Genomic DNA, 22709 nt, shown 5'->3' on the forward strand with positions numbered 1-22709 from the left:
ATTGAACTAGTTGTTTTATTGAAGAAAACCCACACAAAATTAATACTTTGAGACCTATGTATGTGGTTTGTTTATTGTGGGTTTTTTTTTGTTGTTGTTCTTTTTGCCCTGTGAAATGGAACAATTTTTTGTGTTTGATATATTAGATGTATTAGATGTACTTACTTTGGAGTGCATGTATTATACTAAGCATGAAGGAGAAAATTTAAAAAAACACTTGAAATTGTGACCTGCCTTCAGTTAAAAAAAAGTAGTAGTAGTAGTAGTAGTAGTAGTGTGTGTGTGTGTGTGTGTGTGTGTGTGTGTGTGTGTGTGTATGTTTGATTAAAGTTAAGAAAGCATTGTACAAATTCTTACTGGAAATCCTGGGAAAACTGTTGTCATTGCATACACCTGTGATTCCAGGATGTGGGACATGGAGGCAGGAAGATTATAAATTTGAGGCCAGTCTAGTATACATGGTGAGAAAAGATTATGAAACCCTGGGGGTGTAGGTCATATTTCATATGCTATGTAACAAGCCCTTTCAGAGATAAGGCAGTAGAGCCCTGTAATCATGCATGTTGTTAATTTTTGTCAATGTGTGCAGATTTACACAGAGTAGAATAAAAAGAACAAAGAACAAATAGACTTATGTTTGTTTCATTATGTTTTGCCATAAACTGAGTTTAGGTTAGTTTAGATTTTGCCACCAAATGAAATTAAAAGACAAACATGGTCACCCCGGGCATTAGCTGAGATGTCTGGAAGGCTTAGGTCAAGAACTCTTGAGTCTTGATAATTCCATATGGAATCTCTAAAGCCACAAGAACAGAATTTTAGGAGATAAGATACTGTATGCATCAACTCAGTGTAGTGTAAGCAGAGTCAATGTTCCAGCAAGTTCTTCCAAACAAGTTGTTGTGAATGATGAAACCACATTGCTATGGTATTATCCCAGATGTTTACCTTTAAAAATCTCTGACTCTGGAAAAACTAAGGAAAGTATAGCAAGTAGCACAGGAGCTACATGTGTGTGTGTACGCACGCACATGCTCGCATATGTACATCTGTGCACATGTACATCTGCATATGTACATCTGCATCATGTGCATGCAGTATCTGCAGAGATCAGAAAAAATCATTAGATCCTCTGGAAATGGAGTTGCAGATGGTTGTGAGGTGCCATGGGGTGTTGGGAATGGAATTCTGGTCCTCTGGAAGTACAGCCAGTGCTCTTAACTGCTGAGTCATCTCTCCAGCTCCATCACAAGATATATTTTGCCAATAAAACATAAAAACAGAAAAGTAACAAACAGCCCATTGACCAATAGTTTAATGCTTATGGGACAACCCTTCTTTACTTACTATTTAATAACAATTAGAAAACATCTCTATCTGTATACTGAGAATATTCATTAGTAAAACTGGGCATTTGTATAAAATATTCTAAAATATCCAAGACTGAATAAACTTGTCTTCAAGCTCTGGTTTGTGTCAAACAGAGGTGGTTAAGCTGAGATCCACATTTTGTGGTGTTTTCTTTTAAGGTTGTTTGTATTTGTGAAGTCCTCACCATTCCTGTTGCTGTCAGTTTTATATAGCTACCAGAACTCAATGCCCATCTTTCATATAGACTGTCTTCTTTACGTGTCTACTAAAAATCTAAACTTGAAGGTAGATTCCAGTTCATGCATAATATATTTGTGTTTGCCTTTTTACCTAATTCAAAGCAAAACTTTAAAACCAATTTTATGTGTCATGTTTTTAATACTGTCTACCCTGTCTGGTAATAATCTCACCAGTAATGTCAGAACTGGTTTCTGATATCAATTTGACTGTTAAAAAACTTACTTTGAGCTTGGTAGTGATGGCACATGCCTTTAATACCAGCACTTAGGAGGCAGAGGCGGACAAATCTGATTTCGAGGCCAACCTAGTCTATAGAGTGAGTTCTAGGATAGCCAGGGCTGCCAGACAGATAGGTAGGTAGATAAGAAATTCACTCTTGATGGAGAGGCATGTAGATGTCTATGAATTTGATTCCAGTTTTGTTTATAGGCCAGTCAAGTCTACATAGTGAGACACTGTCTCTGAAAATTGAAAAGCTAATAAGCCTTCACGTATTCTGTAGTTAACTAAGCTTTTAATTATGTTAACTTTAAGAAGTGAAAAAAATCACATGGCTGTCTTTTTTATCCCAATGCCAAACAGTTTAAAAGCCTAAACATATTTGTTAGACGCATATAACCCTAAGTAACATGGACTTAAAGGAATCCATCTGAAAGACTGGCTGAATCTGCTCATGCTAGACAGGAAATTTAAGTTTTCTCAAAAGACCTAAAATAAATGAATTTTATTAATGAAAATGAAAAGCCCAAACAAAGCCAGCTTTTCAGAGCTTTCTTAGCTCTGGGCCTAGGAGTGGGCTTACAGCCCAGCAGAACAATGCTCCCCTGCCTCCGCACATGCCTTTGAAGGTGGCAAAGGCAGCTTGGGCTCCTTCTGTCAGTGCTCTGGTTTTTCTCCTCCGCTGTTTTCCTTCCTCCCTTTCCTATACTTTTCCTTTGTCTAGTTTCCTCTATTCCTCCTGTAGTCTATCTCTTCCTTGTCTTCTCCCTTTTCTGTTTGCATCTCTTTCTCTTTCTGCCTGGACCAAATCAGAATAACAGTTCAGTTTATTGTTTTGCTAAGTCTTGTTCAGGCCACACAGCCTATTACTTATTAAACTGAACTATTCACTTTTCTTGCCCTTTGGTTCAACTAATGTGCGTGTGTCAGATTAATTTTTTTTATGATACCTTCTAGGAATTTATTTTTTTTAATTAATTTATTTATTTTATGTAAGTACACTGTAGCTGTCTTCAGTCACCCATATGAGGGCATCAGATCTCATTATGGATGGTTGTGAGCCACCATGTGGTTGCTGGGATTTGAACTCATGACCTCTGGAAGAGCAGTCAGTGCTCTTAACCACTGAGCCATCTCACCAGCCCCGAGTTTTTTTTTTTTTTTAAACTTTTAAAATTATTTTATTATTCAGTATAGCAGAGTCGTGCATATAGTACAGATTTTTATATACCCACCTTCTAGATGTGAGAAATGTTCATGCTCTGCTACAGTTTGTAACAGATTTTTTTGAGGAATAAAACTTTATTGCTATTTCTAGTCTGCTCATCCTTCTTCCCCTCTCCATTTAAGTAATAAAACACAAACTAGTGTTTCTTACTTATGAATGCATCTAAATATAATAAATTGTTTAAATATAATAAATGTCAATTCTCCTAACTAGAGAATTGACATTTAAAAATTAATTCAAAACTTTGAAAACTTATGGAACCAGATTCCAGACTGCAGAGTTCTTCAGTCCCTCGCTTGTCAGTCCTTGCCCCTTGCCTCTCCCTCTGTCTTCCCACCTGTCTGTTTCTGTCCCCTCTTCCTCCTCCATCTTTGTTGATGTGTCCCATTTCCATCTCTCTACCTTTTTAATCTTTGTCATGTGGACAGCTGCTCAACGTGTGTCCCATACTCTAGTTCTGTTTAATGTCAGCTTTCTGCATCAGCCTCTCTGTGAAACACTGGTTGGCAGAGTCATGGGTTCCAGTTTGCTTTTTGTGGTCACACGTTCTTTCCTATTCTGTAAGCACTGGAAGACCGACTTCTTATGTACTAGACAGTGTCTTCTGACTTATCTTACTAATTATCCCTTGAGCTCCGTCAAGTCCCCTGTTAGTCTTGTTTCCTGAATTTAAGTTTTAGCTGCTATATTTTTATCTGTAGAAGTTCTACTTAATTGACAGATATCTTTTAAAGTAGTTTTCTCCTCACAGTTCTTTTCAGTTTTTTTCTGAACTGAAAAGGCAAACATGTATTTCTGTCTCCTATAGAAATGCAGCATTTTAAGTACACCTGTTTCTATTATTTGTTTATATTTGTTCTTGCTGTGATGTCTATTTCCTTCTCTTCTCTGTCACCTTTCTTCCATCTCTGTTGATTTCTCCTATTCTCCATCTTGTCCCCTTTTCCATCATACAGATAAATAGCTACTTCATCCTGCTCAGATGTTAGTTCTTGTCCTCTAATATCTTTGGCCTGCTTCTAGGAACTTTGCATTTGCTCTTACAACCCACAGAAGCATTTGATTTGAGTCACTTTCCTCTTTCTGTCCTTTTCCCTCTCCCCCCTTAATTACCCCTCCCCCACTTTTATTCATTTAGTTATCATTTGCTTATGTGTAATGATGGTGATACTGGTGATGGCGTAGGGGTGTGTGAGCACATGCTAATGATCCCATGTGGGAGTGGGAGCAGAAAACAACCTTGAGCTTCAGTCCTTTCCTTCCACATTGTCTGGAACAGGATCTCTTCATCTTTGCCTGCTGCATAGGCCAGGCCAGCTCTCATAGGAGCACTGGGCTGATAGATGTATCTGCTACTTCGCCCAGTTTTCTGTGGGTACTAGGGATTAGAGTTCAGGTCCTACACTTGTATAACATGCACTTGACTCATGGAGCCTTGTCCCTGGTGTTTGGTTCTCTTTTGAAAAGAAGTTTGGGGAAAAAAAAAATAGACAATAGGAGAATAAGCGTTGACTTGTGGTTCCCTTTAACCTATGAGTTCTGGTTTGGTGTGCTGAGTTCTGCCTGTGTGTCACATGGGTTTGACGTGCTTGTTCTAGTCTATGTTTTCTTGTCGTCAACATTGTTTGCTATTAAGATTTTTCAAAACCAGTAATCTTATCCAGTGAGTGCAGTTGTTTGCCTCTGGATTATTTCCCAGGACAAGGCGGGGATGAGGGGGATAGACTGGGAACTGAACTTGGGTCCTGTGCAAAAGCAGTAAGCACTTAAAGGCCCTCTGTCCAGCACTTTAAGGTGATTTTTACTCTATGTGTATGGATGTTTTGCCTGCATGTGTGTCTGGGCATCACATGTGCTTAGTGCCTGACGATGTCAGAAGAGGGCTCAGATCTGCCTGGAACTGGAGTTGCAGACAGCTAGCTGTAAGTCTTCGTGGGAATGCTGGGAACTGAACCCTGGGCCTCTGAAAGATCAGTCTGTACTCTTAACTGCTAAGCCATATTTCTAGTCTCTTTATTGATATAGTTTAAACACAAGAAAAAAGTAGAGTTATACCCTCACCCTAAAAGAAATTATTTTTAAAAATTTGCTTTTTCTATTTGGGTCAGTGAGACAGATGTATTTCAGTGACTATTTGTGCCTAATTGATCTTATGTTAATGAGCAATGGAATGAAAAAAAAGTTCCACATTGAAGTTTACTGCTTCAAAGAATAATGAATGTTAGATTATTTTAAAATGCAAAAATGATCTTGGTACTTCAGTATATAGGAAGTTGAAGTCATATATTTAGCACAAAAATATAAATTACAAATTATTTCCTATTATATATTTTTAAATTTCTAAATTTTCTTCCATACTTTATTTAATCTAATGGTTCTATAGCTAATATATATATCTCATACACACACACACACACACACACACATACACACACACACTCTTCTTTTAGCTTTTACCCTAGACCAAACCAGGAATTGACAAATTGTTGCTTATGGGCAAGTCTTGGCTATCCTCTTGTTTTTATATGTGAAACTCAAACAAAACCACACCAACTTCTTTACAGTGTGTGTTGCTTTGTTGTTATCATGTCATAATTGAGCAATTGCACAAAAGAACATTTGAGTTTAGGTTTTAAAGCCTGTATTTGTCATGTGGCCCTTTTTATTAAAAAGAGAAATTGACCAACCTCTCTATAGAAGAGTGTCTCTTATGTGATTGTTAGCAGATGATATTAGTAGGTGGGGTATCAGGCTGTATCCTCACAATTTCTGGTGCAGTACAGTGGGTTCATACCCAACAGTTTGAATTTAGGGGACTGTCAAGATCGATCAGCAGGTGAAGGTGCTACCAAGCCTGATGTCCTGAGTTCAGTCCCTTGGACCAATATGACCTCCATATGAATGCCACAGCACATGGGTACAAATACATAAAATAAACACGTGTAATAATAATTTCAAGTGCATCTCTAACAGATGTCAGGTGATGCTGAGCTTTTATCTGAATGCCATCTTCTGAGGAATACTACCATAGATATTATATTACTATATTACTATATATAGTAATATTACTATATATAGATATTATATTACTATATTACTATATTCCTGTGGTCTCAAATAAATTATGTGTCAAACATCCCTTATCTGAAATGCTTGGGGCCAGGAGTGTTTTAAGATTTTTGTCTTTTTTCTGTGTTTAGAGTATTTGTATGAGTCTATTTATATTTGGCTGAACATTCCTAATCCCCCAGTTCAGAATACAAAATGGTCTCATATCTGAAACTTAGCATTATGTTATGAAAAAGCACTGACTTTTCTAACCGTTCCTAATTTAAGTTTTTTAGAGATGGATGCTTGACCTGTGGTTTGTGTACTGCTTGCCGAGAATGTTGAAATCTGTAAAGCCCTTTAACTTACTCTTGAGAGCACAGCTTTATAACTACAAACTCAGCAAACAAAATGTCTGTGAGCAGTGGGATGAATGGGCACCAGTAAGCCGTGATACGTTCATAGCAGAAAAGCATAAGGAACAGAATGAACCTTCCGATATTATCTTTCTAGCCAGTGAAGAGAAACTAGATGCCACAGTAGCTACTGTAATTCTTTATTGTTGTGTGGGGATTCAGAACCGATTGGTTTAGTTAGGAGTTTTTAGAGTGCTTATAAGAGCCAAGGCAAAGGCAGTCTTTACAGCTGGGTGCTGGTCAGACTAATACATTCGTTTTGTGAAAATTTATTATTTGTTTCTTGGGATTTGTATGCTTAGCTTTGTTACAGTTTTTTTTTTTTTTTTTTTTTTTTTTTTTTTTTTTTTTTAAATCCTAGTAGCTTGAGAATGTTAAGAGTTAATTTTTTTAAATGGTAAGGACACTTAGACTTTTCAGTTCTTGTGTGTATAGGAAGAGCACATGGTTTCCATGGGAACTTCTGCCTCCTCTTTCAGTGCCTGGCTTTCTGTAGATTTCTGTGTCTGTTCTGTCGTGTGTGTGTGTGTGTGTGTGTGTGTGTGTGTGTGTGTGTGTGATAGTGAACCAAAAAGTTTATTTTGAATTGTTTTGGTATTCTTAGCAGAGTGATACATATAAAGCACCAGTCTTAAGCTCATTAATTTCTCCACACTGCCTTCCTAACTGTGGTATGGGAAAAGGATGTTGTATTTAAGCTAGAAGAATTTGAGGGTGTGGGTGGAGGGTAGAAGTGATTTTAACAAAACATTTGCTGAAATAGAATGTGATTTCAGATCTTCTTTTTCTTTCTCTCTCTCTCAATAACAGTCTTAAAATTTGTTGGGGTCTTGTCTTTGTCCTTATCTAATTGTTATACTGGTGGTGAGCCTTCATGTATTCAGGATGAGTGGGCATTTGTGTAGTGAGAGCAGAAGGGACAGGAAGAGAATTCTTACATATTGATCTGAAATCTGTGGTAAAGCTGCTGCTCTGCCTCACCCATCTTGTTTGTCGAGGTTGTTTTGTGCAGGGTCCTAGAGAAAACCGCTTGCCAGCAGAGTGCATAGCATCTATCTTGTGAGTGGGGGAGGGAGGAGTTGACTGGAGGCTGGTGGGCTCGTATGTGAAGAGAGAATGGCAGTGTGACCGCGCATATTCCAGATGGAGCCTGGGAGTCACTTAAGAGAAGAGACTTTTTGGTTTCATTTCTGTTGCTGCCATAGGCAGCACATTGTGAGGTTACATACAGAGTTAATTATGTACAGCAGTGAGCCCTGCTGTTCCTATGCTGTCTCGATGCAGTAGCACCCTGCACAGTAATTATTGCCTAAAACCTAATGTCCTATTTATATGGATTTTCATATGTAGGAAGGAAAAACAAATCGAGATCTATAAACCTTTAATATGAAACGCTTTTACATTTTTCATAGAGCATACATTGTAAGTGCATAGAGAGAGGATTTTTAGGTGCATGGAGAATTTTTACCTTTCATCAGGCAGTAGCTGCCATAAGATGATGTCACCTTGCAGCTGATTGGCTGTTGCAGCACCTAGGGCAGGGAAGAGAAAGAAAAATGCCGGCACAAACCTCAGTGGTGGTTCTGTGGTTGTTTCTATCTATTTTTGATACAATCTTTGATTAGTATCAAATTTACTGTATTTGGCCATGTGAACTATTAGGAGCTATTCTAGGGTGAGGGAAATTCGGAGGAATGAGGCGGCTGATTTGCAAACGGATCTGTGATTGTAAGTTGCAGAATCTGGGTATAGGAATAAGGCAGGGCGTGCTAGAAGATTGACTATGGGAGGGGCTGGCAGAAAATGCTTATATGAGCAGCAAAAAAGAGAGATGCTTTGACTCCTCTGAAGTTAATATGCTTGCTTTAATGTTTGACTCTGTATGTATGAATAGGAAATGTGACAATATGGTATTTTTATTTGAAATCACAGAGGTTATTTTATATGGTGTTAACCAGTCTATATTTATTCAAAGAATCTTTATTTTTTATTATGTATCTTACCTAAATCATGATTTTTATCCATAGCTTTATTTATTGTGAGTCTTAATGGAAAAAGCTTAGCTCCCTTAAGTATTTCTTTTCTTCTGCTTTTGCAGATAAAAGCTTTGATGATGAGGAATCAGTGGATGGAAATAGGCCATCATCAGCTGCTTCAGCCTTCAAGGTTCCTGCACCTAAAACACCTGGAAATCCTGTCAACAGTGCAAGAAAGCCTGCTTCAGCAGGTGGCCCTAAGGTTGGAGGTAATGCAAATGCATTTCAAGTCAGTGTGCATGCTCCACGCCTTGTGATACTCAGTGCTTCAGAGCAGTATGTTATTCATGACTGCAGCAGAAATGCAGGGCTGGAGATAGTGTTGCAATGTAGAAAGTGTGCTGCCTTCTAGAAATGACTGTTATAAATTGTTACTTTCAATAAGAATATGTATGAATTTTTGCTTTCTTTTGCATACTTATGTTTCAGATGCCAGTTTTAAAGGAAAGATTCAAAGAAGTAGTCTTTTGGAGTGTGTCTTTGAAAGGGAGTGGTATTTCAGGACTGGGTCATTTTTGGGGTACTGTAGCTGTCACAGCTTTGAAGTACAGAAATGTAGAGTGTATTTTCACAGTTGTCTAGGTGTAATAAATTAAATACTCCAACATTTAAAATGGTTGAAGATACTGAATAATTTGTCACAACAGGAATTGGATGATGATGAAGTAAAACTGCCTCAAAAATGGTTTCTTGGTTTGATAATAATAAATAAGAAAGTGAGGGAACCAGGTTTTTACACAGTCATGCAGCAATCCTTGGGCTTTTTAGAACTGTTTCTAGCTTGGCTTTAATTTTTTTAATGGTATTTTTTCATATATTCAGTAGGATCCATGAGTATCTAACTAGTGTGAGTTTCTCCAGGATTTGTCTGACAGAATAAGTCTGTAAGGACAAATACCTATTTGAATGCTAGAGGTCACTCATCTTAAAATACTGACACGTGTGTGTGCACTTGCACATCCACACAATATCTTGGAAATGTTTTGTTTATAGTAATTGATGTGAAAATCAAGGTCTTGACAATTTTTGCATTTTTATCTTTATGCCTATGGTACTTTGATTAATGACAAAAAGGAAAGGAAAATAAAAACTACATGTCTACTGTGTTGGTTCCGATAGAAGCTGTGTTCTATTTCAGCACAACCAAACATGTTTCCTTAATCATATGACTAAAAATATAGGGATCTCTCTTTCTCTCTCTCTCTCTCTCTCTCTCTCTCTCTCTCTCTCTCTCTCTCTCTCTCTCTCTCTCTCCCCCTCTCTCTCTCCCCCTCTCTCTCTCCCCCTCTCTCTCTCCCCCCCCCTCTCTCTCCCCCCTCTCTCTCCCCCCCCCCCTCTCTCCCTCTCTCTCAAAATAGATGACTGGCTGTGTAGACCGGACTGGCCTTAAACTCACAAGAGATGGCCTGTCTCTGCTTCTTGAGTGCTGGTACTAAAGATAAGCAGCACCGAGGTAGCTCATTCTACCTTTCTTTAACTCTGTGTATCATATAATTACAAAGAATGCTAACTATTTTTATTTTGTTTTGCAATCTAGAATACAAGTACTGTAGCACATGATGTTCTGTTACACAATCTGAGTTCAGGAAGATACATGTGGTATTCTTTGGTTTCTTCTCTAACAAATAGCAGTGTTCATTCATTATAGGGCAGGTTTTTCCTGATCTTTAATTACAGAATTCTAACTTGTGATAATTTCACAAAACCTTTGCTAAAAATAAACTGTATAATAAAAATATATGAATTACACTATCTGTGTATATTTAGCATAATATTTAACATTCTTATGGATCTCGACTAGTGGTTTATAATTAGTTCCGGTTTTATGAGTTAATTCTGGAGTAATTTATTTCTCACAGACCACATGGTTCTCTGATATGAGAAGGTTTTTCTTGAAGGACTGACTAATCTCCTTAGCCTATGGTTGGCAGTCTGCAGTTCTTGCAGGTAGGACTGTGTGAGGTAGGCCTTGTGTCATCCTCCTAGACAGGGACTCGCCCTTTTCTTCTTTCCCCTTTTCTTCTTCTTACTCTCCAGCAATCACAGATTCATTCTTGTTTCTCTTGTTATTGATAACCACTTGATTGTCTGTTTAGTTGTCTCCCTTCGTGGCCCAGGCTGACCTCTAAATCATAATTTCATGTGTGTGAGTCACAAGCATGAACCGCCATGCCAGGCGGCTGCCTGTTCTGAAGAAAGATGTGCCTGGACAGAGAATATTGATGTTCTGAAATTAATGCATTCTTGGCTATCAGTCTTTCTTTGAAAACTTACCTATAGATGTTCTGGTGTTGGCAGACAGGTTGATTTTTAAATCAGCTGTAGGGAGTTTTCTTAGAGTCACTGCATCATCTTTGTATTGGAAGGAAGGAACCTTGGCCCTCACAGAACTCTGCATAGTAATCCAATCCAGATTTTGCCAGCTCCAGTGCCTGAGGACAGAAAGAGGCTGTAGTAGATTCAGTCAAGAACAGAAGTCACATGCACGGTTCTAGTGCAGAGAACTTCTTATTTCTACACATACCTGTATTTTTTTGAGAAGACAAAATTGGCACAACTTGTATTATGTAATTTTGTATACCCTTTTCCTCCCTATTAATTATTTTATCCTGTTTTATCATGGTCTTAAATTAGTGAAAAATTATTTAAATTAAATTATTAGATCAATTAAAAATTTATGTCTAGATATTTGGATTGCCTTTAGTTTTTTCTGCAGCTCTAAACAATGTTGTCATTCTTTCATGTATACCTTTTAACATATCTTCATTGTCCTCCTATGACTAAGTTTTTTTTTTTTTTAATTGATGTTGTTATTTAGTTCTTATTTTTTAGTGGCCTCATAATGCCATGCAGGTGCCTGTTACTGAAGTGTTCCACAATGCCTCTGTTTTTTGAGGGCAGTAGAAGTAAAGGACTTGTTGCAAAGACAAGAAATACAAATAAATCTAATTACCACCAGTCTCTTCATTGCCTCAGGCTTCTTATGTAGCCCAAGCTGGCTGGCCTTGGCCTTTCCACCTCTCTCCTCAGCACCCTGAGCACTGGCATCACAGTTGTGCTCCATTTGGTTGACTCACTAAAATTAGTTTCTAAAGTTCACTGAATGAGAAGATAAGGAAATTTTGGCTTTTTAAAAAATTTGGCAGAGTTCCCCAAAAGGATCCTAAACCTCGCTGCGGATAGAGTATTCTTGAAGACTGTGTGTGTTCTCGCTCTCCTGATCCTCTCCTTCCCCTCTCCTCCTTTACCTCCCCTGAAATGTTACTGCTCATTATTCCTTTCATTTAAGAGCTTAAGTACTTTATTATCTTAGTTCAGTTGATAAACAGCTTCAAGTCTGCAGAAATAAAGTAACTTACATAGAGATGAACATTTAATAAGCCAGCAAAGTGTAACAATCATCTTGCTGTTGCTGCCACACACTCATTTCTGTGGGTAAATAGGGGTTTTGTTGGCCCTGTGCACCAAAGTTCATCAACGAATGACCAATAGTAACCAACTGTGTCTTTTTTATTAATTTTTTATTGGATGTTTTACTTACATTTCAGATGTTATTCCCATTCCCCATTTCCCCTCCCACCCAGAAACCCCCATTCCATCCCCACTCCTCCTGCTTCTATGAGGATGTACCCCCACCCACCCACTCCCACCTCCCCACCCTCGAATTCCAGCACACTGGGGCACCCAGCCTTCATGGGACCAAGGACTTCCTCTCCCACCTATGCCCGACAATGCCATCCTCCCCTACATATACAGCTGGAGCCATGAGTCCCTCCCTATGTGCTCCCAGGCTGGTGGTTTAGACCCTGGGAGTTCTGGTTGGTTGGTATTGTTGCTCTCCTCATGGGACCAAAAACCCTTTCAGCTCTTTCAGTCTTCTCTCTCACTCCTCCATTGGGAACCCCATGATCAGTTCAATGGTTAGCTGCAAGCATCCGCCTCTGTATATGTCAGGCTCTGGCAGACCTCTAAGGAGACAGCTGTATCAGGCTCCTGTCAGCATGCACTTTCTGGCATCCACATCAGCGTCTGCCTTTGGTGACTGCACATGGGATAGATACCCAGGTGGATCAGTCTTCGGATGGCCTCTCCTTCAGTTTCTGTCCCATACTTTGTCTCCATATTTGCTCCCATGGGTATTTTGTTACTCCTTCTTAGAGGGACCGAAGCATCCACACTTTGGTCTTCCTTCTTCATGAGCTTCATGTGGTCTGTGAGTTGTATCTTGGGTGTTGTGAGCTTTTGGGCTAATATCCACTTATTGGTGAGTGCATACCATGTGTGTTCTTTTGTGATTTGGTTACCTCACTCAGGATGATATTTTCTAGTTCCATCCATTTGCCTAAGAATTTCATGAATTCATTGTTTTTAATAGCTGAGTAGTAATCCATTGTGTAAATGTACCACATTTTCTGTATCCATTTTTCTGTTGAAGGACATCTGGGTTCTTTCCAACTTCTGGCATCTGCAATCACCTGAGTTTTTTATCTTAACCATTCTGACTGATGTGAGGTGGAACCTCAAGGTTGTTTTGATTTGCATTTCCCTGATGACTAAGGATGCTGAACATTTCTTTAAGTGTTTCTCAGCCATTCGAGTTTCCTCAGTTGAGAATTCTTTGTTTAGCTCTGTACCCCATTTTTAATGGGGTTATTTGGTTGTCTGGAGTCTAATTTCTTGAGTTCTTTGTATATATTGGATATTAGCCCTCTATTAGATGTAGGATTGGTAATGATCTTTTCCCAATCTGTTGGTTGCTGTTTTGTCCTATTGACAGTGTCCTTTGCCTTACAGAAGCTTTGTGGTTTTATGCGGTCCCATTTGCCAATTTTTGATCTTAGCACATAAGCCATTGGTGTTCTGTTCAGCAACTTTCCCCCTGTGCCCAAGTATTTGGGGCTCTTCCCCACCTTCTCTTCTGTTAGCTTCAGTATATCTAGTTTTAAGTGAAAGTCCTTTATCCACTTGGTCTTGAGCTTTGTACAAGGAGGTAAAAATGGATCTATTTGAATTCTTCTACATGTTGTCCTCTAGTTGAACCAGCACCATCTGTTGAAAATGCTGTCCCTTTTCATGGTTTTAGCTCCTTTGTCAAAGATCAAGTGACCATAGGTGTGTGGGTTCATTTCTGCATCTTCAATTCTATTCCATTGATATTTCTGCCTGTCTCTGTACCAATACCACACAGTATTTATCACTATTGCAATGTAGTACAGCTTTAGGTCAGACATGGCGATTCTCCCAGAAGTTCTTTTATTGAACAAACTGTGTCTTACTGTAGCTTAGCAAGTAGAACTTCAATACGGTAAGCAAACCTGTGACTTTTACTTTGTACATGTAAAGATCTTTAAGTATTTTCTTGTTGAAATGTATCTGTCTTTGGTATCTTCTAGTATGGGATTGTTTCTTTTTAATGGTTGCCAGGAACCCAGGCTAGCCATCAATTTGGTACGTAGCCAAGGCTGACCTGAAAAGCCTGATCATCCTGCGTGTAGTACCATGCTTGGCTTTGAGATTGGCTTCTTAAGGTTTATTTCCTGACTTGCAGTATCTCCATTCCTGTACCAGTTGCTCTGAGCCATCTCTCCTGCCCTCTTTTAGTAATTTCTAAATACCCACTTGCTACAGATGATGCTAATCATGTCCTCTCCCCAACATACAAGCAAGAGATTGCTTTTTCTTTTAAATAATAGCAAGGCAGGAATCACACCTATTTAATTTCAAAGCGTATGTTGTTGATGATAATGCAGACGTTTACTAATAGACCCCCATTTCCTTGTGACGTAGCTCAGCTGGTGGGACACTTGCTTCACATGCATGAACAGAAACTTCACGAACCCAGTCCTCCTGTAGCCCTGACACTCAGGAAGCTTTAGAAGTTCAAGTTACATTGGATATTTTAGGCCAAACTGGTCCGAGATCCTGTTGTCAAAGAAACATCCAACAGAAAACCCAAATAATCTTTTTGTATATGTGCTTTGGTTTTATTTTCCTTCTTTATTCCTTCCTTGATGGTGGGGAAAGATCTTTGACTAAGAAGATCTTAGCACTAATGAGGTCTGAGGGAAGTTCTGACCTCATGTTCATAGCTGAAACGTCAGCATTGACTGCTTTCCCCACGACAGACAGTCGTGGCACAGACTAACCGGGGTGGGATGAGTACGCAGCGATGCGCCAATGGCAGACTTCCTTTTGTACAATTTCTAGGTCATTTCCTAAACAAAAGTTCATACACACGCTTCTTACTTTTTTTTTCTCAAATAATAGAATTTCTTTATTAAGTTTGGAACATAGAGATCAGCCAGTCATCACTCCAACTTAAAACCTTTTGAACTTCCCATCTATGCCTGTGTATCATAAAGTCCCCTGATGTCGTGAGTCTCCTCTTTACCAGCAAGGTTATTGTAAGTAGCAAGTTGCTTGTTTTTTCACCATGTGGAAGAATGAATAGGTTTTGCTCTGGTTACTTTTTTGATGTTAGAAGTTTTTTGTTTTGTTTTGTTTTGTTTTCCCCTCCTATGTAAAAGTTAAAATGTCAAGGACATTTCTTTGTACAAGATTTATTTTTTTTTGAGGCAATTATTTTTTTTGAGGCAATCAGAATATCTAGGAAAAAGATAACAGTTTTGATGATATGTGGATATGTGAGTTAAAGACCCATTCTCTTCGTGTTATTATTCCCATCTACAGTTCCCTGTGGAGCTTACTCTGTGCCCCACTCCGTGCTCTGTCCTGAAAGCACCATAAAAAGAGATTAATTCAGGGTCGTATTTTTGAGACAGGGTCTGGTGTATCCCAGGTTGGCCTTGAACTGGCTGTGTATCTGAGGCTTACCTTAAAAATTCTGATCTCTTTGCCTCCGAACATGGAAGAACTAGGACTACAAGAGCATGCCACTGTATCCAGGGTTCCTTTCTGCTGGAGATGATGGGACCTAGGGCTCTGTGCATGCTAGGCAGTATGTCCACCAACAAAGTGTACTTTCAGCCTCTTAACTTAGGTTTTAAACTTAGAAAGACACTAAAGTGCCTGCTCATGACCTCATGACCCAGAGATTACTGGTAGCATTTGAGTCCTCCCATGTTGAAGGACTTAAATAGTATGTTTATATTTGTGTACATTCTAATCCAGTTGAAATATTCTTGAATATTAGTTTTATAATCTACATATTCTGAATTAATTTTTTCCTTTCAACTTAGACTTTTTAAAAAATATTTTTGTGTATTGCTTGCAAGTGAAAAAATTTGGACACATTTCCATTTAAATATAAAAATCATGGTAATTGCTACAGTAAACAATATAATTAAATTTGAGGGGCTGGAGAGAGATGCTCAGTGGTTAAGAGCATGCACTGCTCCTGGAGAGAAACGATGTTTGGTCCCCAGCACTTATATGGGGCTGTTCACAAGTACCTGTAACTCCCACTCTGGGACATCCAATACCTCCAGCCTCTGAGGAAGGCCCCTGCACACACTTGCACACACTCATACACTACATACAGTTTTAAATAGTCTTTTCAAATCTTGAATACTATCTTGCCTCAGTAGTGTCATCAGTCTGAAATGACTGCTGTGTGTTCTCTGTCATTCTGCAGTGTCAGTTCTTTTTATTATGTACATCCTAAAATTAGATTCTTTCCTCATTAACAAATGCAGTTTTCAGTATTAAGAATGGAAGTTGTTGCCTCTACTTCAGTATCTTTTCTTAGTCTGTTTTCTGCTACTGTTACAGTACCTTACACTGGATAATTTATAGAGTAGAGACTTCCTTCCTCTTGTAAAGGAATGTTGGACAATATAATATTTTGTTACTGGCATGTGCTGAAAGTCTTCTGCTGTGGATAACACCACATGCCAGCAGTGTCTGGTCTCTTTCCCTATTATAAAGGGAATTCTCATCAAAGCAGCCCACTTTCACCTTCTCCCAAAGGCCAGCTCTTAAAACACCATAGTCTGAATTTGGCACAAGAAATTGTGGGGAACACTTTTAGGTGGTGGCCATGATTTTAAAAGCTATTTTCTTTTTGATGTCATTAAGGTTGTTCGCAATATCATTCCATTAGGGAGAATGCAAATCTCATAATATTACATTTCTGTGTCTCTATTTTGTAAAAAAAATTTCACTAAGTGAGATTACTTAATCCAAAGTTGTGTGTCTTTACATAATATTATTTTACCTTCTCCACTTTTATATATATATAACATCTTTGTTAGTTTTTGCCAGTTTTATGTGTGCAATGATTTTTTTTAATTTGCATTTTCTATCTGCCTTTACTTTTGGCCAGCAGCTCTCACATGTTTGCTAAAGCCCTTCAGAGCTTCTTTTTACATTTATTTAATTTTTTTTATTTGTTTATTTAGTGTGTTCACATATGCGTGTGTGTGTGGGTGTGTGGGTGTGTGGGTGTGGGATTTGTGGCAGGAGAACATCTCTCCTGCCATGATGTGAGTATTGAGGATCAAACTCATTCTTGCAGCAAGTTCCTGAAGACACTTAATGGTCTTAGTAGTCTCCTAAGACTTAGTGCTTCTTTAAAATTCTCAGACATATCAGTGTGCAGACAACACTAACCTCACACTCTTGGGATTTTTTTTCTTCCAATGAGGTATAGAAATGCTGTTTTGTCTTATCAGTTTATTGAATTTTTAAAAATGATTGATTTTTTTTTTTTTTTTTTTTTTTTTTGTCTTCTGGCATTTTTGTAGCAGGCTTTAACACTTTTTTAAAATTATGGTATCTGAAATACCCATTCTTTTCTTTTTGACTCCAACTTTGTCTTATTCAATAAAGACTTGATTAAGAACTAGGTAGTCCTGTATATGTAAGGGAAGATGGCCTTGTTGGTTACAGGTGGGAGAGGAGGTCCTTGGTCCAGTGAAGGCTGAATGCCCCAGTGTGGGGGAATTCAAGGGAGGGGAGGTGGGAGTGGGTGGGTGGGGTACACCCTCATAGAAGCAGGAGGACTGGAAATGGGGTAAGGGAGTGTCTGGGGAAAGGGGATAACATCTGAAATGTAAATAAATATCCAATTAAAAAAAAAGAACTGGGTAGTGGTGATGCCTGCTTTTAATTCCAGAGGCAGAGAGAGACAGGCTCATCTCTTGAGTTCGATGCCAGCCTGGTCAACAAAGTGAGTTGGATAGCCACGGCTACACGGAGAAAACAAAACAACCAAAAAAGACTTCAGTAAGATTACTAATATTAAAATAGACTTAGTATCCTTTAACAGTAGGGGTTTTGTGTCTTATTTTTTGTTTTTATTACATTGACAATATACTGGGAATTTTGTATAAAGTGGGCAGTGTGCCCATCTTAACTCTCTGTATTTTATTTATTTATAGCCACTTAAGTCAGTACAGTTAAGTAAAATATTCTTTACTCTATTGAAATGGAGTATACCAGTTACTATAGTGTTTTTGTTTTTTTGTTTTGTTGTGTTTTTTTGGTTTTTCGAGACAGGGTTTCTCTGTAGCCCTGGCTGTCCTGGAACTCACTCTGTAGACCAGGCTGGCCTCGAACTCAGAAATCCGCCTGCCTCTGCCTCCCAAGTGCTGGGGTTAAAGGCGTGTGCTACCTACCACTGCCCAGCAGTTTTTTTTTTTTGGTTTTTTTTTTTTTTTTTTTGAGACAGGATTTCTCTGTGTAGCCTTGGCTGAATTGGAACTCAGTTTGTAGACCAGGTTGGCCTCAGACTTCACCCAACTTGATTTGCCATACTTTTTATTACAAAGAATTTTTATGTGTAGCGCAACTGGTAAATAGTAAACACTTGTCACTTGTATATATAACCAGTAATTCTCCATATTTGTATAAATTCTCTGTTTTGTCTTTAGATAGATTTTCATAGCTATGCTTTTGTGTAGAAAAAAGTATACGAAAATGTAAAGCATGGCATTTCACCCCCAATTATTATTAATGTGCATCTCTTTAGAGTTAGAAGCCATGCTCAATTATGACCACAGTAAGATTGTCGAATACAAGAAACTTCTGTGATGTTATCTTTAAAGTAATCCCATCACCAGTTTTATTGGTGTGATGTTGATATTTTAAAGTCTTAAACAGTTGTCTTTTTGGATTGCCCCAAGTGTCTTCTGACTTCTATCTGATGTGATTTAATTTGTTCCCATAGCCCCGTTATTTTATATAATTTTATTTCTAACATACATACCTACCTCTCTTCAAATGCTTCATTCCACATTCAAATTTCAAGTGCCCTAAGAAAATTTCAAAGTAGTTTTTTGCATTCAAAGCAAGGGTGTATTTCTTCTCTCTCAGATAGTTGGTGACTTAATTCTTATATGATTTTTGTCTTTTTTTTTTTTAATGTCTTGTCTGACTAGTTAGTTGCCTGTTAAAGTCTTGTGTATGTGTTCTGAGTTTTCCCACTGCTTTGCTGTTCTTTCCTGCAAAGGCTGTGTATTCTGTTGAATTTTTGTTACTGCTTATGGTTCTTTTCCTCTTAATTTTTCGACTTTGTTTTTCAGTAAGTTACTTTTATCATCAGAAAAGCTTCTTACTTCACTTTCTTTTTTATTCTGTCTGTGTAGATGCTATTTTGGGTTTTCCTGCATGATGTGCATTTTGTGTTTGGAATGAAGCTTTGCTCAGGTTTAAACTGGCCTTCTTCTGTTGGTCTGTGAAAATGCATAGCTACATGTTTCAGGTCTCTACTTCTGCATCTGGAATCATCATTTTTTCTCTCTGGAGCCTTTTTGTTTCTTCTTTTCCTTTGCCCACCACTCTTGGGAGGGTACTTCCACCTTTTAAGCACCAGCTAATTATGGTCCTGGGGACACCTTTAACAGATTCTAAGTTGTCTCTGGTGAGCTTAGATATTTCTGTCCCTTGCTTACTTGTGAATTGCAGCTTGAAATGTTTTTCTCCTTCATTAACTTTTTTTGTTGTTGTTGATAGCATGCTCTGTAGTATTATTTACTTTTTTTAGTATCTGGATTTATATAGAACATTTACTTGAATATTTGCTTTGACTTGATACCTGCATATTCATGGAGTCAGGGTCTACTGTATCTTGTGTTGTTGTTTTGCCTCTTGGTTTTTTATGAGGAGGTCTCATTCTGTAGCCTTGGCTGGTCTGGAGCTTGCTATATAGCCACCATGACCTCAAACTCACAGAGCTTCTCCTGCCTCAGTGCTGAGATTAGAGGCATGGTTCTCAACTGTAATTTTTCTATTTGATAATTGTTTTTTAAAGCTGGCTACTTGGTTAGCATTGTTAAATTCTGGGACATTAGTGAATAAGCTGTACTTTTCCTGCTCTTTTCACTATTTGTTATTTATTTATTTATTCAATAGGTGTTATTATAATCTAGCCTGTCCTGACTATGTAGACCAGGCTTGTCTTGAACTTCTGATCTTATTGCTTCTGCATCCCAAATGCTGGGATTACAGGTATCATCCACTGTGCCTAGATGAATCCAGGTTTCCTTGTTATGGTTTGAATATGTCTTCCAGTGGTCTGTGTGATGCAGACGTGTACCTCAGGGTGACATTATGGAGAAATGGCATGGAACTTCAAAGGACAGGTCCCAGAGTGAGATGTTTAGGTCACTGAGGGGGCTCCACTTATAAGGGATTACTTTTCATGGCTCACATAAAGAATAAGCTTGTGCCCCATCTGTCTGCATTCATAGTCTGCCACTCTGATTGTTTCTTCTGTGGGCACAGCTAGTATATGAGGCTTCCCAGACGTGCAGAATTCCAAGTTCTGATCAAAATTGGGTCTGTTTTCTTCCTGATGTTCCCAGTCTCAGGCATGTTGTCATATTCATAGAAAATAAACAGATACATTTGTCATATTTAAATGTCTCATAACTGTGTAGCTGTATTTTGAACTTTCCATTTTATTCTTTACTCTGTCTATCCCTGCTCCACAACTCAGAAGTTATAATTATTTTAGTTCTTAAATTCTTATATTTGATAGATAATATACTCCGTTTTTTTCTGCAGGACTATCTGAACAGTTCTTGACTTATTGCTCATCTAAGTAATTTTTAGTCAGTTTGGCAAATCCCCTTTTCTGAGCTTGGTTATTACTGCTGTACCTTGGCAGACTGGACATCTTTATGGTGACAGTTTGTCCTGTCATGAATGTGATGTTTATCTTTGTTTATTTGTGCGCTTTAAATGCCTAATACCTTTTTGTATTGCTGTGATAGAACACCGTCATCAAAAGCAAGTTGGGGAGGGAAGGCTTTATTTTAGTTTCAAACTCCATCCCTGAGGGAAGTCAGAGTGGGACCCTAAGCAGAGAGATGGAACCTGGAGGCAGGAGCTGATAGCAGAGGGTAAGGAGACGTGCACCTTGCTGGCTTATCCTCATGGCTTACATGACTTGCTCAGCCTGCTTTCTTATGGCTCCCAGGACTACCATCACCAACAATGGGCTCTCTTCCCCCCTCTCTCTTCTCCCCTCTCCCTTCTCCCCTCTCCCCTCCCCTTCTCCCTCTTCCCTCTCCCCCCCCCTCTCTTTTCCTTTCTTTTTTGACATAGGGTTTCTTTGTGTAGCCTTAGCTGTCCTGGAACTCGCTTTGTAGATGAGGCTGGTCTTGAACTCAGAGATCAGCTTGCTTCTGCCCCCTGGAATGCTGGGATTCACCACACCTGGCAACTTAAAAAAAATGCCTATGTTTATGTGCATGCAGATAGGTGTGTGTGTGTGTGTGTGTGTGTGTGTGTGTGTGTGTGTGTGTGTTTCCCTCTCCCTGTTGGTCATCTTCAGAAATATATTCACCTTCTTTGAGACAGTCTCTTACTGGTCTGGAGCTTAACATTTTCCCCTCCCAACGTCTTTCAGGTCCTCCCCCAAAACACACCCCTTTTCTCTCTCATTAGATTACAAACAGACACCTAAAAAAATGATAAAACTAAACAACCCAGAATAGGGCAAAACAAATGATAAAGCCAAAGAAAAAGCACAAGAAACACATACAGACACTGAGGGATACATACTTGCCCACATAGAAAACCCATGAAAACAAACTTGGAAGTTATAATATCTAAACAAGAGATCTATAAGGTTAAACAACCAAAACAAAACAAAAACAAGCAAAGAAAAACTTAGACAAAGCATTGTGAGTCCTCCCCCAAAACAACAACAACCTTCCATTTAGTTGATTTTGTGTTGGCCATCTACTGCTGGCCAAGGGGCTTGCCCCTAAGTGTGGTTTGCATACTCAGTGAGAACCAATTTTGCCGTTTGTGAGAGGCTATCAATTGGAGATAGCTTCTCCATTAGGGATGGGGGTTCCTGTCTACTTCCCCTCTCAGTACTAGGATCCCATCTGGCCATGACTTGTGTAGGCTCTGTGCATGTTGCCTCAGTCTCTGTGAGTTTGTATGTGTGTCAGTCCTGCTGTGTCTAGAAGGCCTTGTTTCTGTGGTATCTTACACATCCACTGGCTCTTACGATCTCTGTTCTTTCTGCTTCCTTCTTCGCAGAGTTCCTTGAGCCCTTAGAGGGGGGATTTTGTGGAGACATTCCATTTAGGACTGTGTGTTCCAAGGTGTTTCATTCTCTGACCATTGTCTAATTGTAGTTCTCTGTATTCCCAGCTACTGCAGGGGGAAGCTTCTCTGATGATGACGTAGCAAAACACTGATCTATGAGCATAGTGAAATGTTGTTAGTAGTCATTTTATTGCTGTGTTCCTTTAGCAGAACAGTAGTACTTGATTTTTCCCTAGGTCCATTGCCTGTGCACTGCTTATGAGCCTGTTGGCTACAGAGAGCAGTAGAGGGTGTTGGATCCCCTAGAACTGAATTTACAGATTGTTTGCTTTTATGTGCATGTTGGGAATCAAACCCAGATCCTTGGGATGAACCCTGTTCCCTTAACCTCGGGGCCATCACCCAATCCTGCTATTTTTATAGAGCAGTTAGTTTAGATTGAGTGTTCTTTATCCAAGTGCTGGAACCAGTATTGCCTTGTATTGTAACATTTTTAAGTTTTTGGATGTGTGCATATACATAATGGGATATTTTGGGAATAGGACTAAAGTCTAAGTGAAAACTTCATCCGAGTGTTGTAGATACTTTCTACTATCGATTTTCTCTTTACTCTGACCAAGTATCTGACAAGAGGCAATATAGGGGCAAATCAATTTTGTTTAACTTAGAATTTGAGGGATGCAT

The 22709-nt window shown here is 38.8% G+C and overlaps 1 protein-coding gene across 33 annotated transcripts in view; it reads left to right on the forward strand.

Moving 5' to 3' along the window:
• Positions 1-22709, forward strand: part of Clasp2 (cytoplasmic linker associated protein 2) — a 173036-nt gene that overhangs the window by 59190 nt on the left and 91137 nt on the right. For 23 of the 33 annotated variants that reach the window (XM_034483915.2, XM_034483918.2, XM_076917273.1 and 20 more), the window contains one exon: positions 8621-8767. In XM_034483915.2, coding sequence (XP_034339806.1) covers positions 8621-8767 — 147 coding nt within the window. Of the gene's footprint in view, positions 1-8036; positions 8251-8620; positions 8768-22709 lie in introns of those variants that run through there. The other 10 variants (XM_076917278.1, XM_034483939.2, XM_076917285.1 and 7 more) reach the window with 5 other exon arrangements.

Source organism: Arvicanthis niloticus, chromosome 21, assembly GCF_011762505.2.
Source record: "Arvicanthis niloticus isolate mArvNil1 chromosome 21, mArvNil1.pat.X, whole genome shotgun sequence".
Lineage (NCBI taxonomy): Eukaryota > Metazoa > Chordata > Mammalia > Rodentia > Muridae > Arvicanthis > Arvicanthis niloticus.